The sequence below is a fragment of the Aulostomus chinensis genome, chromosome 4 (genome assembly GCF_037954235.1).
Source record: "Aulostomus chinensis isolate RoL2024-O1b breed Wild chromosome 4, RoL_Achi_v1.0, whole genome shotgun sequence".
Classification (NCBI taxonomy): domain Eukaryota; kingdom Metazoa; phylum Chordata; class Actinopteri; order Syngnathiformes; family Aulostomidae; genus Aulostomus; species Aulostomus chinensis.
This window is the reverse complement of record NC_141323.1, coordinates 23,689,463-23,705,508: the sequence shown is the minus strand read 5'-3', so window position 1 is coordinate 23,705,508 and position 16,046 is coordinate 23,689,463. Positions and strand designations below refer to the sequence as shown.

The following is a 16,046-nucleotide window of genomic DNA, read 5'->3' as shown; positions in this document are numbered from 1 at the left end:
TTGGTGTCTACTTTTGAATTTAAATCGCTCACTTTATGTAATCACTACTGTCTTGCTGCTTACAAGTCTTCCGTGAAACTGAATGTGGCTATAAAGACAGCGAGGGCTATTTCCCACCAATGTCTGACCTCAGATTGTAAGTATGGTGTATAAACTGGGTGTTTGCACCTAGATGCAGGCACACTCCATCCATCCATTGTCTTCCGCTTATTCCTATTAAGGGTCGCGGGGGGCTGGAGCCTATCCCAGCGGCTACGGGCAAGAGGCGGGGTTCACCCTGGACTGGTCGCCAAAAAAACTCCAACAATATATAAATCACAATGTGCGTCTCAATTGGGGCAAGAGTAATATTGCTTTTGATGGCTATTCAAATATGATGACATGATGACAAAAATCCCCCAAAACAGTTAAGAAAGTCCTGTCGCAGTGAATGAGAGCTCTGAAGAAAATGGTTAAACCTTCCGCTATTCGGAGACAGCCTAGCAGTCTTACTTGGTTGTAGAGAAGTGATTTCAAGTTAAAACAGGTGAAAAGATTTGGAAGTTTAAAGAATCGTTTTTTTACCTACTACGGCTTTAATGAAACCACAGTTTATGTTTTGTAAAATTTGAAGAGAGTTTTTAGTTTTACAATGGGTGTGTAAGGCATTGGCTAGAGAGCGCGATTTCATCGCAAGTGTGCAAGAGAGGCTAAAATTGTCTGGAAGATTTTGCTGAAATTGTTGTAAAAGACACAAAATTCTCACTGCAAAAATTATGTTGTGTCATGGTCGAAGGAAAAGCTCTTGGTTGGTATGATATCAAGGGTGTCACAGGTGAAAAATGTGAGCTTTCCAGCTGTTTTAAAATATTCCTGTCCGGTAGAATCACATTATTTTGTAGAATAAGAAATGTGTGCTTTTAGTAGCTGAAGGAGACAGTCTTTAGCTACTCCATCCCCCTATTTTACACTGGTGGATGCTGACTGTGTGGCGATAGTTCTACTGTAGTTTTAGTGGAACTATTTGATTCCCCAACGCTGCATGAAAAGTTTTCATGAGTATGTGGCACTGTAAATTTTCACCCCAGGGTAGCCAATAGGGACAGATCTCTCAACCAATCACGAGCAGTTTCATTCAATAGTGAATGAGGAAAAGCCAGTCCTGACGCCATTCCCTGGCCTGCCGTAGTTTCGCTGCTATTCATATACGAGTCAGACCCTCTGCGAGCTTTCTGGTTTGTTTCCGACAATTTCTGGCACATCATGGCAAAGTTTGTAGACTGTAAATTTGCCATATAGCTACTGCCGGAAATCTGTGAGATCTACAGGTGTTTACGGGGAGGGAAGCTCACTTTTCATGCAGTGTAAGTGAGTCAAGTTTGAGAGAGAGAGAGAGAGAGAGAGAGAGAGAGAGAGAGAGAGAGAGAGAGAGAGAGAGAGCCCAGTATTTAACCTATATACTACTCACAGAGAGCAACAGTGGGTGATTAAGAGAGGTTAGAGAAGGGCACCTTTTACCATGGCTGACCTGATGTGAGGCTTGATGAGTCCATCCTCTTGTCCCATCATGTTGACTGTTAAACCAAGAGTGCTTGATTGAAAGGCAGGAACGAGAACCCGTGGTTAGCATGAAAGCTTGGTAAACAGCGTCGCCATTTACTGACCTTCAGATCATGACTCACTGGGAAAGATAGGATCATATGGTAATGAGACATCTGCAGTAGAGCAGCTCAAGTGGTGGATATAACTGAGACAGGGGGGACAGGCACTGAATATGAAAAGAGTTTCAAGGAAATACTTGGTGAGACATGATACCATCATCTATTAATAGTAGCATGTATGAATCTGTGTATATAAATGTTGTCTGGTGCAATACGTGGCTGAAGTTCAACAGCAGACTCACTTCAACCGATTCCTTGCTTTAACCTCAGATTTAAGATGATGGCAGCGCGCTAGCATCGTGATGGGCAAAGGTATCAACAAGATTCAACACAAGCTGCAATAAATCCTCCTATAATGCATTTTCTAACCTTTCAGCTGAAAAGGACTTGAGCTCATATTCCTCTGGGTTTATCCTTTGCCTAAAGAATACTGACGACTCTAATGTACAGTATCTAACAGTGCAGTAAATACTATTTTCACTGGAGAGATTCAATACAAGGCTGACAAAAGAGAAGCAAGGAAATTACTGCTCTTGTTGCTTCCCTGTAGAATCATAGGGGACGTGATTAACAGGAATATGGTAATAAAGGTCATTTTTGTTCACAGTATCTTGTTTAATGCTGTTGCAGTCATAGCAGTGAATCATTTACAGGAAATAATTAGGGATGCAAGTAATTGTTTTTTGTAACTTTATGTGGTGATACTGTATGAATTTTTAATGTTTCCTTGGTGGATGTTATGTTTACTGTGTGGTTCTCTGTCGATAAATTTCATGTCTATGTTGTCTTACTGTGTTAGGCTGACCAGAGCAGTTTATAAAGAAACACACGTACCCATGATATACCAAATGAAACTCCATCGATCCATTTTCTTCCGCTTATCCTGTTACAGGTCGCGGGGGGGCTGGAGCCTATCCCAGCGGCTTTCAAGCGTGAGGCAGGGTTCACCCTGGACAGGTCACCAGTCCATCACAGGGCCAACACATATTGACAGACAACCATTCACACTCACATTCATACCTACGGTCAATTTAGAGTATCAATCAGCCTCGTCCCCTCTTGATGTCTTTGGACTGTGGGAGGAAGCTGGAGTACCAGAGAGAACCCACGCAGGAACAGGGAGAACATGCAGACTCCACACAGAAAGATAGTCCGAGTCGGGACTCGAACCCTGAACCTTCTTGCTGTGAGGCGACAGTGCTGACCACTGCACCACTGTGCAGCCCCAAAATGAAATTGTACATTCAAAAGTTGGATTGATATACCAACATCATGAGCTAGGAAATTCAATTCTTCTTCTTCTCTGTGTTTATATTCCAATTGGCCCAAACTGGCCTGGGAGTTTGTTTAAGTGATCTGTGGCACCAGGCAGGTGAGCAGATGGTGCTATGTGTGCGCTATGTATTTGGGATGTATTCAGCTTCATTTTGGTATTTAAAGGCAGTATAATTAGACTGCAAACTACTGCCTATGGAGCAAAGAGGCAGTGAGTAGACACCGAATTATTCATGGGCGTGTTTCAGGTGTGACATCACTCAAATCGATCAGAGTGCCACGTGTCATTGCCTTTAAAGCCCCGGGTGTGCCAGGACAAGGACTGCAAGTTATCTTGTTCGTTAAAGGGTAACGGTGCTTAAAATGAAAGAAGTCATATGCACTGGCATGAAATTAGCAATGGCACTCGCACTTCGTCCAAATGCCCGCTTGCGCCATTCTTAAAATAGGGCCCCTTGTTTTCTACACGTTCAATGCATGTTCCTCAGCTCCGCTGTGGCGAATACTCGTGGTGACGAAACTATGGTTAAAACAACACATTTCTGAATAGATGAGACAAACTTATGCTCTCACAGTTTCAGTAGTTGCACATTTTTCTTTAATAGTCTTTGAATTTAAATCCTCAGTTTTACAGGGATGTCACAGGTTAACATTTTTTGGTATGTAATGGGAACAAGGAACCACAGCAGAGTAGATATCTCCCAGGGTTCCCTCAGACCCAAAGAAACAAGATCTGCAATTACAAGGCTCAGTTAGAACTTGGTCTCAATTTGTGGATCTAAAAAGTCTCTCTTCAGCCATGTCTGATGTCATATGTTTAGACCAATTAATTGTGTAGAGTGATGATGGCCGGGATTTAGCGACACTTTTCTTGATCGATGCTTGTTTTACGCCTCTCACAAGAATGCACGATGATCGTTTTCATATTACTGATTATATCAACCCCCCAAAAAAACAAAAAAACGATAAAATTAGAAAATCCAATAAAACAATTTTAGAAGAGTTAAGAAAGCAAATTAGACGCTGTAAATGCAAAATTGCCACAAACTTTATTAACAGCGCAGTATCTTTTCTTCCACAAACTGAGGTTGAACTCTGTCCTTCACCTTCCTGCGGTGGTTTTAGAAAGATACTGTAGAAATCTACACAGATATATGCAGTAATCTCATCAAAGAACACACGCTCACACAGCTGCAACTCCCTGATCTCTTTTTGTCTCGTTCAGCATTCAAAGCATCTGAAACTCGCAGTCAACTCCCCATTCAGCTGAGGCAATCGTCCTCTGAGGAGAGCACAAGTCAAAAATTTAAACTTCACTCATCATGCCATTAAAAACAACCTGGACTATTTGAAGCTGTCAGGTGAAAAATCCCCCATAAGCTGCCGCTGCACAACAGAGAAGATATAGGAATGGAGCGGAAAGATAAAACATTCCATCTATTCTCGTGTGTTTCTCTTTGAAATTTCTCTTCAGTGCACCTCGAAGATGGAGGCTCTTTTGCTCCCTGCAGAGCTGTTCCAGCTTCCCTTCTCCCTGGAGAGACTTCGCAGAGTGAGACAAACACCTTGGGTTTCTCTGCGGCTGTGTGTTCTCCAAAATTCACCCCAGGCAACTTTGAAATTAATACCTCGCATTGCCTTTCCCATGATAATTATGTATCATCACCCATGAATGCTATAAATGGAGGCTGTTTAGGGCTTGTATAATAGGGCTAAACATGTTCTGTAAAAACAGTTGTGCTAGCTATAATGAATGCTGCAGCTTTTAGAAATGTGCTGACTGTGTTTACAATTACAAGGAGGTCTGCAGGTTCATAGTATTTACATGCCATTACAACAGCATGCCTTCCAACCATGGTTCTTATTTGTTGCAGTGAAACTATCTGTCCCCACATATACAAAATTTCATCATCTGGGATCAGCAGAATGTGGTTGCCTGCTTAATTCTCTCCTGTCCTTTAACCAGACTTTGTTCCAAGGCCACTAAAAGCACAATTCAGCGCTTTTCGCAATAACGGAAGACAGACAAGCCCGCATAGGTTTCGAGGCGACAACAATTCTCCCAGGCTCGCTGCTGAATAATGAAGGCATGTCATTGCAATATATGGGTCTTCTGTTGCAAGGAGACTCAGAGATTAACTGCAAATTCATTCCTGACATGATAATTGCTGTCAAATTACACCCAACTACCAACAATTATGATGAGTGCTGACAGGTGAAGTGAGCTCGTCTCCCAATCCACTGGGTTGCCCAATCACGGCGCCATTCGCACCGTATATGCAGGAGAGCAACACAATTCATAACTTGAGGTCCCTTGTTAAAGCTGTCCAGTTCCATCAATACACTGGTGTTGTGCTGCTTTTTTTTTCAGTGGCAGGGTAAGTAGATGCTTTCAGACGAACAGGAACTCTTTCCCTTGTGTGAATGTGTGAAATTGTCTGCAGTCTGTATGTGCGTTTTGTGAACTTTACATTGCCTGCCTTGATGTCCATCATGTCCACTTCATAGAGAGGAGTAGGTGTAGTAATCCATACGTATACTAATACATATGGAAGACTACTTAAAATCCATATGTCCTTTGTGTAACCCTTTTGTTACTCTGTAATTTCTCACCAAAACGAATGTAAAACCAAAAATATCGGCATCTTCGTATGCAACCCAACATTTGAAGAAAACAAAACAAAACCTAAAGGCATTGCTGAATTAACTTTTTTACTGAGAACGGGACAAGTATCCCACGAATGTGAGGACAAAGTGACCTTGACCTTTGACCCACAAAATCTTTTCAGTTCATCCTTCAGTCTCAGTGGATGTTTGAACCAAATTTTACGAAATTCTCTCAAGGCTTTCCTGAGATATTGCGTGAACGAGAATGGAACAGAAAGAAAACTCAAAAACGCAAACTGGAGTTCTGTCAATCGCAAGTGTCATAGCTTGTTTCAAGCTGGCGCATATGACATTTTCATGCCAAGCATCTTAACCTTTTAACTAGCGAATGCACTTGCACTCCACCTACATGGACAGGTGCTTAAGTATGTTTGTCAGGCATGGTTTGGTGCAGCAATGGTGCATCGCTATTTTGGAACACCAGAAAACGTTTCTGCCATCGACCAAGAAGAGGGAGAGAGAGTCAGTGGCATTATGTGTGAGGAACTGTTTAAAGGGCACATTAGAGGGCAGACAGATTCGTAGAGAGATATGTAGCATTGCGATTCTATTGCTGCCCAACAACGTGGAAAAATAGGCTGCCACTTCCCCCCAGGCCTGCTTCAACTCCAGTCGCTGTAAAAGACACCTACTGCTCCCTTACATAAAAAAAAAATGCAAGCACGCCTCCAACTGGTGGATGGGGAAGACCTTTTCCTCAGATTAGCAGTGCACTCCTCTCCCGAGTTGAAGTGCGTGCACCACTGAAATAGCAACACTACAAGCCCGGGCGCACCCTTGGCTTTAAGGGGAATAACAGGAGGTGCTCTGACTGGTTTCATTGATGACATGAAGAAAATACACCTATGAATAACTAGGCGTCTAATGACTGCATCTTTGCACCATGTGCAGTGGTGTGCACTGATTCCACACCCTCTAAATACAAAGATGAAGCTTAACACCCTGAAAGCAGGGTGCACAGATCTGCCAAACACCTGGCGCCATAGTTTGCTTAAACAGGGCCCAATGTCTCCAGTCCACTCTGTTGTGGAGACATTGACAATATAAATAAATAATAAATCTAAACTTAAAAGGGAATTTTTGAATGAATACAAAACAAACCACAAAAACTGAACTCACTTTATGGTGAGTTTAAGACAACACTTTAATATATGTTGACTTCTACATCATCAAACAGCTTCGTATGAAACTGTGTTAAGTAACCGGTCAAAGCAGAAGGCCGTCCCCATTGAGCCTGGATCTGCTCGACGTTCCTGCCTGTTAAAAGGAAGGTTTTTCGTCGCCGCTGTTGCAGGATGTGCTTGCTGATGGAGAATTGTTGGGTGTAGATTCATTGAAGGAGTTTGGTACTGGACCTGCTCTACTAGTAAAGAGTCATGAGAGAACTTTTGTTGAGATTTGGCGCAATATAAATAAAATTCTGTCAGGTCCATTCACGTCAAGAAACACAAGAGATGATAATGAGCTTGATTTGTTTATTATAGTACAAATTGGCGGTATGGCTCTGTTCAGAGGAGTCCCCTGATAATTTTTCATGAGCACCATGAAACAGGGGACCAGCAGCGTGAGGGAAGGTTCTCCCAGTTTAAGACTGGAAGAGCAAACATACCCCCGTGAACAGAGCAGCAACATGACATAGAACAAACTATGCCATGTATACACGACAAGGTGGAGCTGGGGAGGTGGAGGGTAGCAAGTTGCGAGCAGGAGCAACTGTACAGCAAATAGCAGCAGATAGCAGCAGATAGCAGATGGCAGATGGCAGATGGCAGATAGTAGATAGCAGCAGATAGCAGCAGATAGCAGATAACAGCAGATAGCAGCAGATAGCAGCGGGCAGAGCAGCATAGCCAAGAAGCTAGCAGAGCGGGAGTTGAGGCCGGGTGACATTTAAGTTGAGAGGGGCCAATCAGAAGCAAGGGATTTGATCAGCTGATGCAGAGCAGCTGTAGATCAGCTGATTGATCAGTTTGATTGATAGACGGGAAGCCAATAGCGCTTGACTACCACGGCCTGACAGAACTAACGCTAACGCTGGATTTGACTTGACTAGTTTTAAGTGGAAGTTTGTTACTATCACAAACTGTGAAACTAACATAAGGCAAACTGTTGATTTTCTGTTTTTATTGACTTAGCTGAGCTGTTACCTCCATTTTTGCCATAAGCAGCTCAAGCAACTCAGCTTAGCTAAGTGCTAACATGAAATTTACTAACTTACTTACAAAATGCTAATCATTAATTACAGGAAATATATGTTCAAAATATAAGTGTAGTGTGTAAGTATTAAGATACTTGCTGACTGGCATAAAAGTGTGAGGAGGCTGGGATAAGAATCAACACCTGGAACTCTAAGTCTCGCCTGGAAAAGGGTGGAGTGCCATCTTCAGGTCGGGGATGAGACCCTGCCCCAGGTGGAGGAGTTCAAGTAAATTGGGGTCTTCTTCACAAGTGAGGGAAAGATGGATCGTGAGATCGACAGGTGGATTGGTGCGGCATCTACAGCGATGCGGACTCAACATTGGACCGTCATGCTGAGGGAACTGAGCCGAAAGGCAAAGCTCTCAATTTACCACTCAATCTACGTTCCTACCCTGAACATACGGCATGAGCTTTGGGTGATGACCGAAAAGCACAAGATCGCAGGTACAAGAGGCTGAAATAAGTTTCCGGCGGGTGGCTGTGCTCTCCCTTAGAAATAGGGTGAGAAGTTCTGCCATCCGGGAGGAGCTCGGAGTTGAGCCGCTGCTCCTCCACGTTGAGAGGAGTCAGAGATGAGGTGGCTTTGGCATCTGGTCCAGATGCCTCTCAGACACTGTTCAGGGCACATCCAAACATTAGGATTCCCCAGGAAACATTGGAGAGACAATGTCTCTCAGCTGGCCTGGGAAGCCCTCAGGTTCTCCCCTGAGGAGCTGGACGAAGTAGCTGGGGAGTGGGAAGTTTGTGTTTCTCTGCTTAGGCTGCTGACCCTGCGACCCAATAAGTGAAAGAAGATGTATGGATGGATGGATGGATGGATGGATGGATGGATGGCATAAAAATAGAAATGTCTCTGGAGGTGATGGCAGCAAGCAAATGTCAAAGTATTTGGTCCTAAGGAAGTATTATCCGTGCAGTCCAATTTCATGTGTGACTGAATATGAAGCTTGTAGCCTGCTAATCCCTACTGCTGTTCCTTTTTGTTTAAGGTCTAAACTGCAGCCTAGTTTCTCCCTAAAAGACCAATGTTCCCAGTGGCCAGTTTATTACCCTCTTTTCCTGACTCACAGTGAATAATTTACCTGAGAAATGGCTATTTAGTTCCAAGGGAATGTTATTAACAAATTTTAACACAGGGGGGTGGCATGGCTTGAAGGTAGGAGTGGCCGTCTGGCAAACGAAGGGTTGCTGGTTCGATCCTCACTGGGATAGGCTCCAGCCCCCCCACGACCCTTAATGGATAAGCAATAAAGATGCTTGTCCTAGATGTTTATCTACAGGAAGCAATGTCTGGTCCCTAAAAGTGAGATTTTATCATGATTTGTTTTTGCACCTTTTTTTTTTTTGGACTCAATTTTGATTTTTAGCTTATTAACTAATCCGAAAAAGCTGTGTTGAACTTCACAGAAACATGAAAATTACTGATTGTCAGAGGCAATGTCCGCCAGATGAGTTTTCAAGTTTTCATGTTCAACTTCTGCAAGGTAGCCTAAAACAGCGGTTCATGATCCTAACATTGACGGTTCGTCTTACACCATGTTCATTTTGATCGGTCACGAGGCATTCGTGATAGTAGGGGTCCAAACATTGGTTTTTCCACCTGAAAATGCTGCATGTGCACCTTTAAAAAAAAAAAAAAAAAAAAAGAGAACAAAAAGGCTGAGCGGCTTCTTTCACTGCATTCACTTCAGAGTCTCTGACCCTGATCTCACAAATCCTGAAAGGGAACTTCGAGTTCATGTGTAACCTGGGTTCTCTGTTTAGGATAACAGGCTGACGTGTGGCTATTTTGAATACCGTGACTCATGGCACATGCGCTTTTGCAAGTATACATAGGGGTGCAACAATATAAGGCTACCTGTGTATGGAATATATAGGTGATGTTAGCACGTGAAATCCCCTGAAACTTACTCTCACCAACATTGGTCGTCAGGCAAATTTAAGAGAAATATGTAAAGAAAGCATTCGGAGCAGGTTTCGACAACATAACTAGGATACTCAGTGATATCGGACGATGGCGATAGAGGCAACGTGAAGGATGGATACAACAGAGCAGATGAGGCGAGTGTCAGCAAGTCGCATGGCGGATTAAGACAAAATTTAGGAGCATTGGAAGACAAAAGTGAGGGAAAAGCTCATCAGTTTGGGGAGTTAAAGATTCACTGTCACAACTCATTCAAACATGATTGCACTTTTTTTGGGGGGCAAATTTGAAGGATTTTTTTTTTTTTCCCCAGTTTTTATCAATTTATCAATGAACCTTTTCAAATGTAATACTTCAAACGATATATCAAAATATGTACGGGAACCCCCCCCCCCCCAAAAAAAAAGTGGTATAAATAAAACCTTGCAATGCATTTTTTTTTTTCCTATGGTAACATCCTACACAATAACTCTAAATCAGCCAGGTTTGTTGACCAAGGCAGAGACATCCATGACATCATTCTATCATCCGCGTAACTCAACAATCCATAATAGACAAATTGAAGTCAGACACTTCCCGGGTGTAATAAGGTCAGTCAGTGTGTTATACATAGGGCAGTTTATTGAACTTGTAAATGTGTTATGTGTCATTGTGTATGACCTTTGTTTTTCTACACTCACAAAACCATAAAAGTTTCCACATTTATAATAATAATTTGCTGCTTCAACATTACATTCAAAGCTGTAAATTGTTATAGCTACATTTTGTTAAAAACACAGTATTTACATGAATTGCGATACACAAATTTGATATTTGGCATACTTACATTAATCTCATTTTATAATTTACAGGCTCTCAGGTACTGATTAATGTGAATATTTAATCTCAAAAATTCACAACAAATCAAAGCATAAATCAACTATTAAGACGAAAATGAAACATATAAACGATACTGAAGCCACCCCCCCCCCATCCACATCCTCTCAAAAAAATGAATTAAAGATGGATATTTTGTGCCAAAATGTCATCTATTGTACAAAGCGGTGTTAAATCTGTCCGTCACAGAACACTTCTACTTCACAATGTGGCTGAACTGGGTAACTCATTCTCAGTGCAGTCAACTCACAACCATGTATTCTTTTCAAACAGAAAGTTAAAGTCAACTGTACAAACATTTGATTAGTTTCTGAACATTTTTTTCTCTCCAATCGAACCTGATATTTTAGGGTTACTGCAAATGACGGAACCCTGTCCCATTTTGTGGTGTGGAACGTTCTTAATGACAGCTACTTAGTCATGTTGATGCGAAATCTTTTTGTGCTTGTTTTGAGTTGCATCTGATCAGCAGATTGCTGCATTTTGAATATATCTTAAAATCAAGGTAAACACTGTTTAAAATCTCAAATCTCTCAAAATGTTTGCGCGGATGAACATTTCTCAACCTTCTTTGTTTCAGTTCCTTTATAGCACGTTGTACATTTTCCTTTGGCACAATACTTGTTAACCCACCCCCACCCACCCCCACCCAAAAGATCTGCATCATGTTGATCATGTCGGAGGAGGGTGTGTTCACATAAAAGGCAATGGTCAATGAAAAAGCTGCAGGCTCCAAAGCGTACGTCTACATTTGTATTTGGTCCAGATTCACAATGTCTTTGTTGAAGAGATAAATTCTTGTGTGAATGCTGATTTTAAAAACACTTGAAAGAAAAGGGCACTGTATTGGATTGTTCAATAGGCAATTTACCTCTGACATAAAAGTCAAGTGTGGTTAAGCAACCTTAAAAAGCGTTTAATATCGAGATCGTGAGTGGAGACGGCAGGTTTAAAATGCAAGCAATCGAGGAAAATTAGTTGTTCGCCACTTTCGAGAGACTTAATTGTACCACCATTGCACGTGTGGATATGACAATGAGAACACACCTTTGTCTACTACACTTGACTGAATGCATACTCTTCTTCTAGCACCTTTTTAGGAGTACAATGTACAAATGTACAGAGTTGATAAAAAAAAAAAAAAAACGTGCAAGATTCACGGATAAAAGACTGTTTCCAATACTTAAGGCAAAAACATTTCTCATATATATACCAATATACATATATTTGAGATTATTACAGCTATCAAAACTGCCTAACATGTTCTGGTAAACAAATGTTTTGACAGATTTGTGGTTGTATGTACTAGAGCTAAAAGTGCAGAATGACCAAGTCAATGCCTCTAGTAAATATTTGACAGTTTTTAACTGCCTGTCAATATATAGGTTTGTGTCTTTTATTGGAGTGTAGGTCTGGAATGCCAAGATCACAAAAAACAAGGGAGTGTGCAGTAGAAAAGTGCAAAATATGCCAGTGTGTTTCTTCCATGAGGCTTGGCCCTTGACTCCTACCAGCACCTATAGCTGGGACACCTTCCTGGGCAGAGGCCTTGGTCTGGGGACACGGGGGTCCGAGGTTCCTTCCAGCTTCATGCTGCCTGTGCGGAGCTGGTGAGGTTTGGGTGGCAAGGCTGGGGGATCCGTCTGTGGGGGGATGGAGAGACTGTGGGGCAGTGGTACAGGCCTGCGAGGGTTGTTCCTCTCATATACGCTGTAAGGGGGCGGTGTCTTGTTCTCTCTGCGGATGGGCTCATCAGAGCTGCTGGAGACAGAGTTTGGCATGGTTGTTGGGGGAGGCAGAGGGTGAGGTGGGTGGTCACCTATCGGTAACTCAGTGCCGGAGGCCTCGGACACACTGCAGCGACTAAGGGAGGAGATGCCACTACTGTAGCTGCCAGAGAGGACGGGGGAGTTGGAGACCAGGCTGGCAGACTGGCACTCAGTGGGAGAAGGGGTGAAGGGCGGCACTGTGGTCTGGGGGGGGGGGAAAGAATGACAGAAAATCATCACTTCTCTTCTCTTATCTAAATCTAATGTGCTTGTCATTGTATAAAGCAGTGGCTTACAACCTTTAGGCATAATTTAATAATTACGAACAACTCAAGAGCTCCAGCAAATCTTGCTTTTGCGGAAAAACAGTGCTTTAACCTTTTGCTTCACTTAAATGTGTCAGATGTATTCCGCATCTCACTGTGGCATGACTTGGTGTAGTTACAGATGCAGAGCACACTTCTATCAGAGGAGAAATAGACTCACTCAGGCAAAGATGGCCATAAATGCAAAGTATTACTGTTTCTCAGGTTTGGAACAGTTTGCTGCGTTTCTATACAGTCGACTGAACACCTTGAAAGACAATCCTAGAAATTAGAATGTCACCTTCATTTGAGCATCGTAGCCTATATGAGTAACAGCTAATCTAAGGGGGGTATGGGGTGACGTGGCTCGGGGGGTGGAGTGGCGCTCTAGATAGCGAGAGAGATCAGGTTAGCTCGATCCCTGGATCCTCAAGAGATCGTACTGAACCTCAGATGTTTAGTTTGAAATCTGAGAAGTTGTCTTGAGAAACGATTTGGAAAAGGGCATTTCAAAAGATACTTGGCAGGTGATTGGATGAACCAAGGCAAGGATTTTCGAGCCAGATCAATGAAGTGACGTAGAAGCTGAAGTTAGTCGGTGGCAGTGTTACATCTTTTCCACGCGCTTCAGAATTGTTCTTTGCTCTTTAAAAATGAAATGCTCTCTCATTCAGTTACAACTGATGCTAAAGTAACATCTAAGTCAACCTTTTCAGGAACCAACATTGTTGTCTTGGATGACGTTAGCTGTTACAACAACAACAACAACAACAAAAAAACCCACTGTGGTTTGGACAAAAACGCGTAACTTTACAGCAAATGCATGCAAGAAATGCTCTTGTCAGGCTTAATAGGCCCTTTTAGGAGTCCAGAGATTTGAATGGAGTCTATTAAGGCCCAACCTCTCAAGCTTGAAAACCCCAATGTACACTTTAAAAAAAAAAAAAAAAAAAGACATGACATATGATGTTTTTATTGAGTATTTTAGGCTTAAAAATAGAGTGGACCAGCGACGGCTAACATACCACCACTGTTCTGCTGCTTCCAACTTGTTTGCTGATGCAGCCGTATAGCAACAATGAATACTTGATAAAAGGGGAGAGTCGGTGAACAGATTGATGGGCCAGGTTTTTCCACTCCATCAACTGGGCCTGTGCACCCAGACGAAAAAACACAATATGCTGCACTTCCCCCCCTTGAAAATCTCATCCCTCATCAAAACGTTTTTCTAAGCAATTACACCATAGTGCCATTATATCTGCCGGATCTTAATTGGTTCTAGCGGAGTGTACAATTGATCAGCGAGGTTGTTCATAAAACACCAAATGTATCCATTTGACACACATGACTGTACAAACCTTTCACGTTCGGGTCGCGTATGATAAGAGTCGGTATATTTAGCACAATGCTTCCAAGAGGCTTAAACTCCTGCAACCAGCTGGACTTAATTAAGTCTGGTACTTACTATGAAGTCTTCAAACGGAAGAGGTGTGTGTGTGTCCACGTGAATGCCCATGCGACGGCACGTACAAGGGTTGCACAATGTGACGTTCGCTAATTATTGCAAGGTATTGCATGCGCATTATTTGCATCCCCAGTCGAGCAATGTCAGAGGTGAATGACCTCAACAACTCCCGCTACACCGGTTGGTTGTTTGTTTTTTTTTTTAGTGTGTGGCTTACCATCCCGTAAGTTCTTGGAATACCGTTACACTCAAGATGAGATGGGTTCGATCATTTCAGAACGATGATAATTCATGTTGGTTTTTGTTGGGTTTTTTTTCATATCACAACATATACCATAAATCCCCTCCCCCCCCCCCACAAAAAAAATCACAGGAAAAAAAGTCCAAGATGTCAGTAATACTGTGTCTACTAATCATTTGTAGGTAATTATCAATGATGTGTGGATACATACTGGATGACAGAAAAAGGTTGTTGTTTTTTTTAAAAAGCACAGATTAGAACAGGAGTAGAGCAGTACAGCCAGCACACAGGAGCCAAACACACGTTGTTGAGAAATCAAAGAAAAATTAGTGGAAAGGCCAGAACGAGACAATGAAAGACAAGCCACCGAGGGTCTCCCTAAATTTGCAGAAACTTGAATGCTGACATCTTTAGGTAGCAATTCCCTGCCTTTGCTGGTAGTATCAAGGAAAACAAAAGAAAGCAGTAATGATACTTGGAATACTTAAAGTCTCTATTCCATAGAATGTAGTATTTACAACGATTTACTTGGTTTGGAAGTTGACTTATAGCTTAAAAGAAAAGCCTAGATTCATGATCGCAGACGTAACTAGGGTCACTCCTCCACAGCAGCTTTAAGGCGGCGGCTTAAGCGGTCGCGATGGAAAAAGAAAGGCTGGAAATGCAGTTCTCATGTTGTTGAGGATGGATTCTCGCAGTGATGTTTTCAAACACCTGTAGAAATCCAAAGCGGAGCTTTTTTCGTAGACGAACTGCTTGTTGCCCCATTTAATGGTTGCCGACCTTATCGTCTCACCACATATTGGAATTAATTCAATTTGGTCACAATCAATCTTTTTGATCCTCCAAACATCAGAAAATGTGAAAAATAGCAACCAGACCCTTGACCCAGTTTTCCACAAAGAAGCGACTGCTAAATATCATTTTACCTCTCAAGGTGAATAACGGTCCCAGGGGTGTTTGGTCTTGTAATGGGCCCCTGGCTGCACTTTGAAATGTGTGTGTGTGTGTGTGTTCTGTGTGTTCATGTGCAAGATAGTGGGGTCTACTGGAGGTCTGCTGATGAGCCATCCCTGGCTGTGTAGTGATGGGCAGCTTGCTACTTCGCTCCAGGCTCCTTCCATCGCCATGGCAATCAAAGGCAATGCACACAACCACTGCAACATGCAGTGTACGCACGCATGCACACTCACGCACGCTCACACGCACGCATGACTTCACAAAGCATGCTGAGTGCCAGGCTGTCACTCACACTTTGGTCGTGAGCTGTTCTCTCACTCTTTTCTTTCCACCTCACACACGTACGCGCGCACACACACACACACACACACACACACACACACAACCATCTTTGGTAGTTGTCAAATGTGAGAAGACATCACACCCGCAACAATCCTGGAAACTTTGCACTGTTGCTTGTGGTGAGAACAAAAATGATATCAGTTCGCGGGAGACTGGCTTCTGCTCACCACAGTTTCAAAGCAACTTCTTTTCACTCAGATTAAGAGCTCAGTGAGCGATTAGTTAACTTTCCCTGGACCACGTTTACTTATGGAGGCCGGTCTCCTAAGAGGCTTGTTGGAAATTAATCAGAGCTCAGAGGCAAAGCAAGAGAAATCAGTTTCTCTGCAGATAAATATGAAAACAGAGGGTCAAAGAGCTGTGGGCTGCGGAAGAAAACATTC

The 16,046-nt window shown here is 42.6% G+C and overlaps 1 protein-coding gene across 4 annotated transcripts in view; it reads right to left on the bottom strand.

Moving 5' to 3' along the window:
- Positions 1–10,323: 10,323 nt before the first annotated feature.
- Positions 10,324–16,046, bottom strand: part of LOC147263938 (dedicator of cytokinesis protein 4-like) — a 130,475-nt gene continuing 124,752 nt past the window's right edge. For all 4 annotated transcript variants that reach the window (XM_086202316.1, XM_086202317.1, XM_086202318.1 and 1 more), the window contains one exon: positions 10,324–12,554. In XM_086202316.1, the coding sequence (XP_086058442.1) occupies positions 12,099–12,554 (456 nt within the window). In that variant the 3' untranslated portion in view covers positions 10,324–12,098. The remainder of the gene's footprint in view (positions 12,555–16,046) is intronic.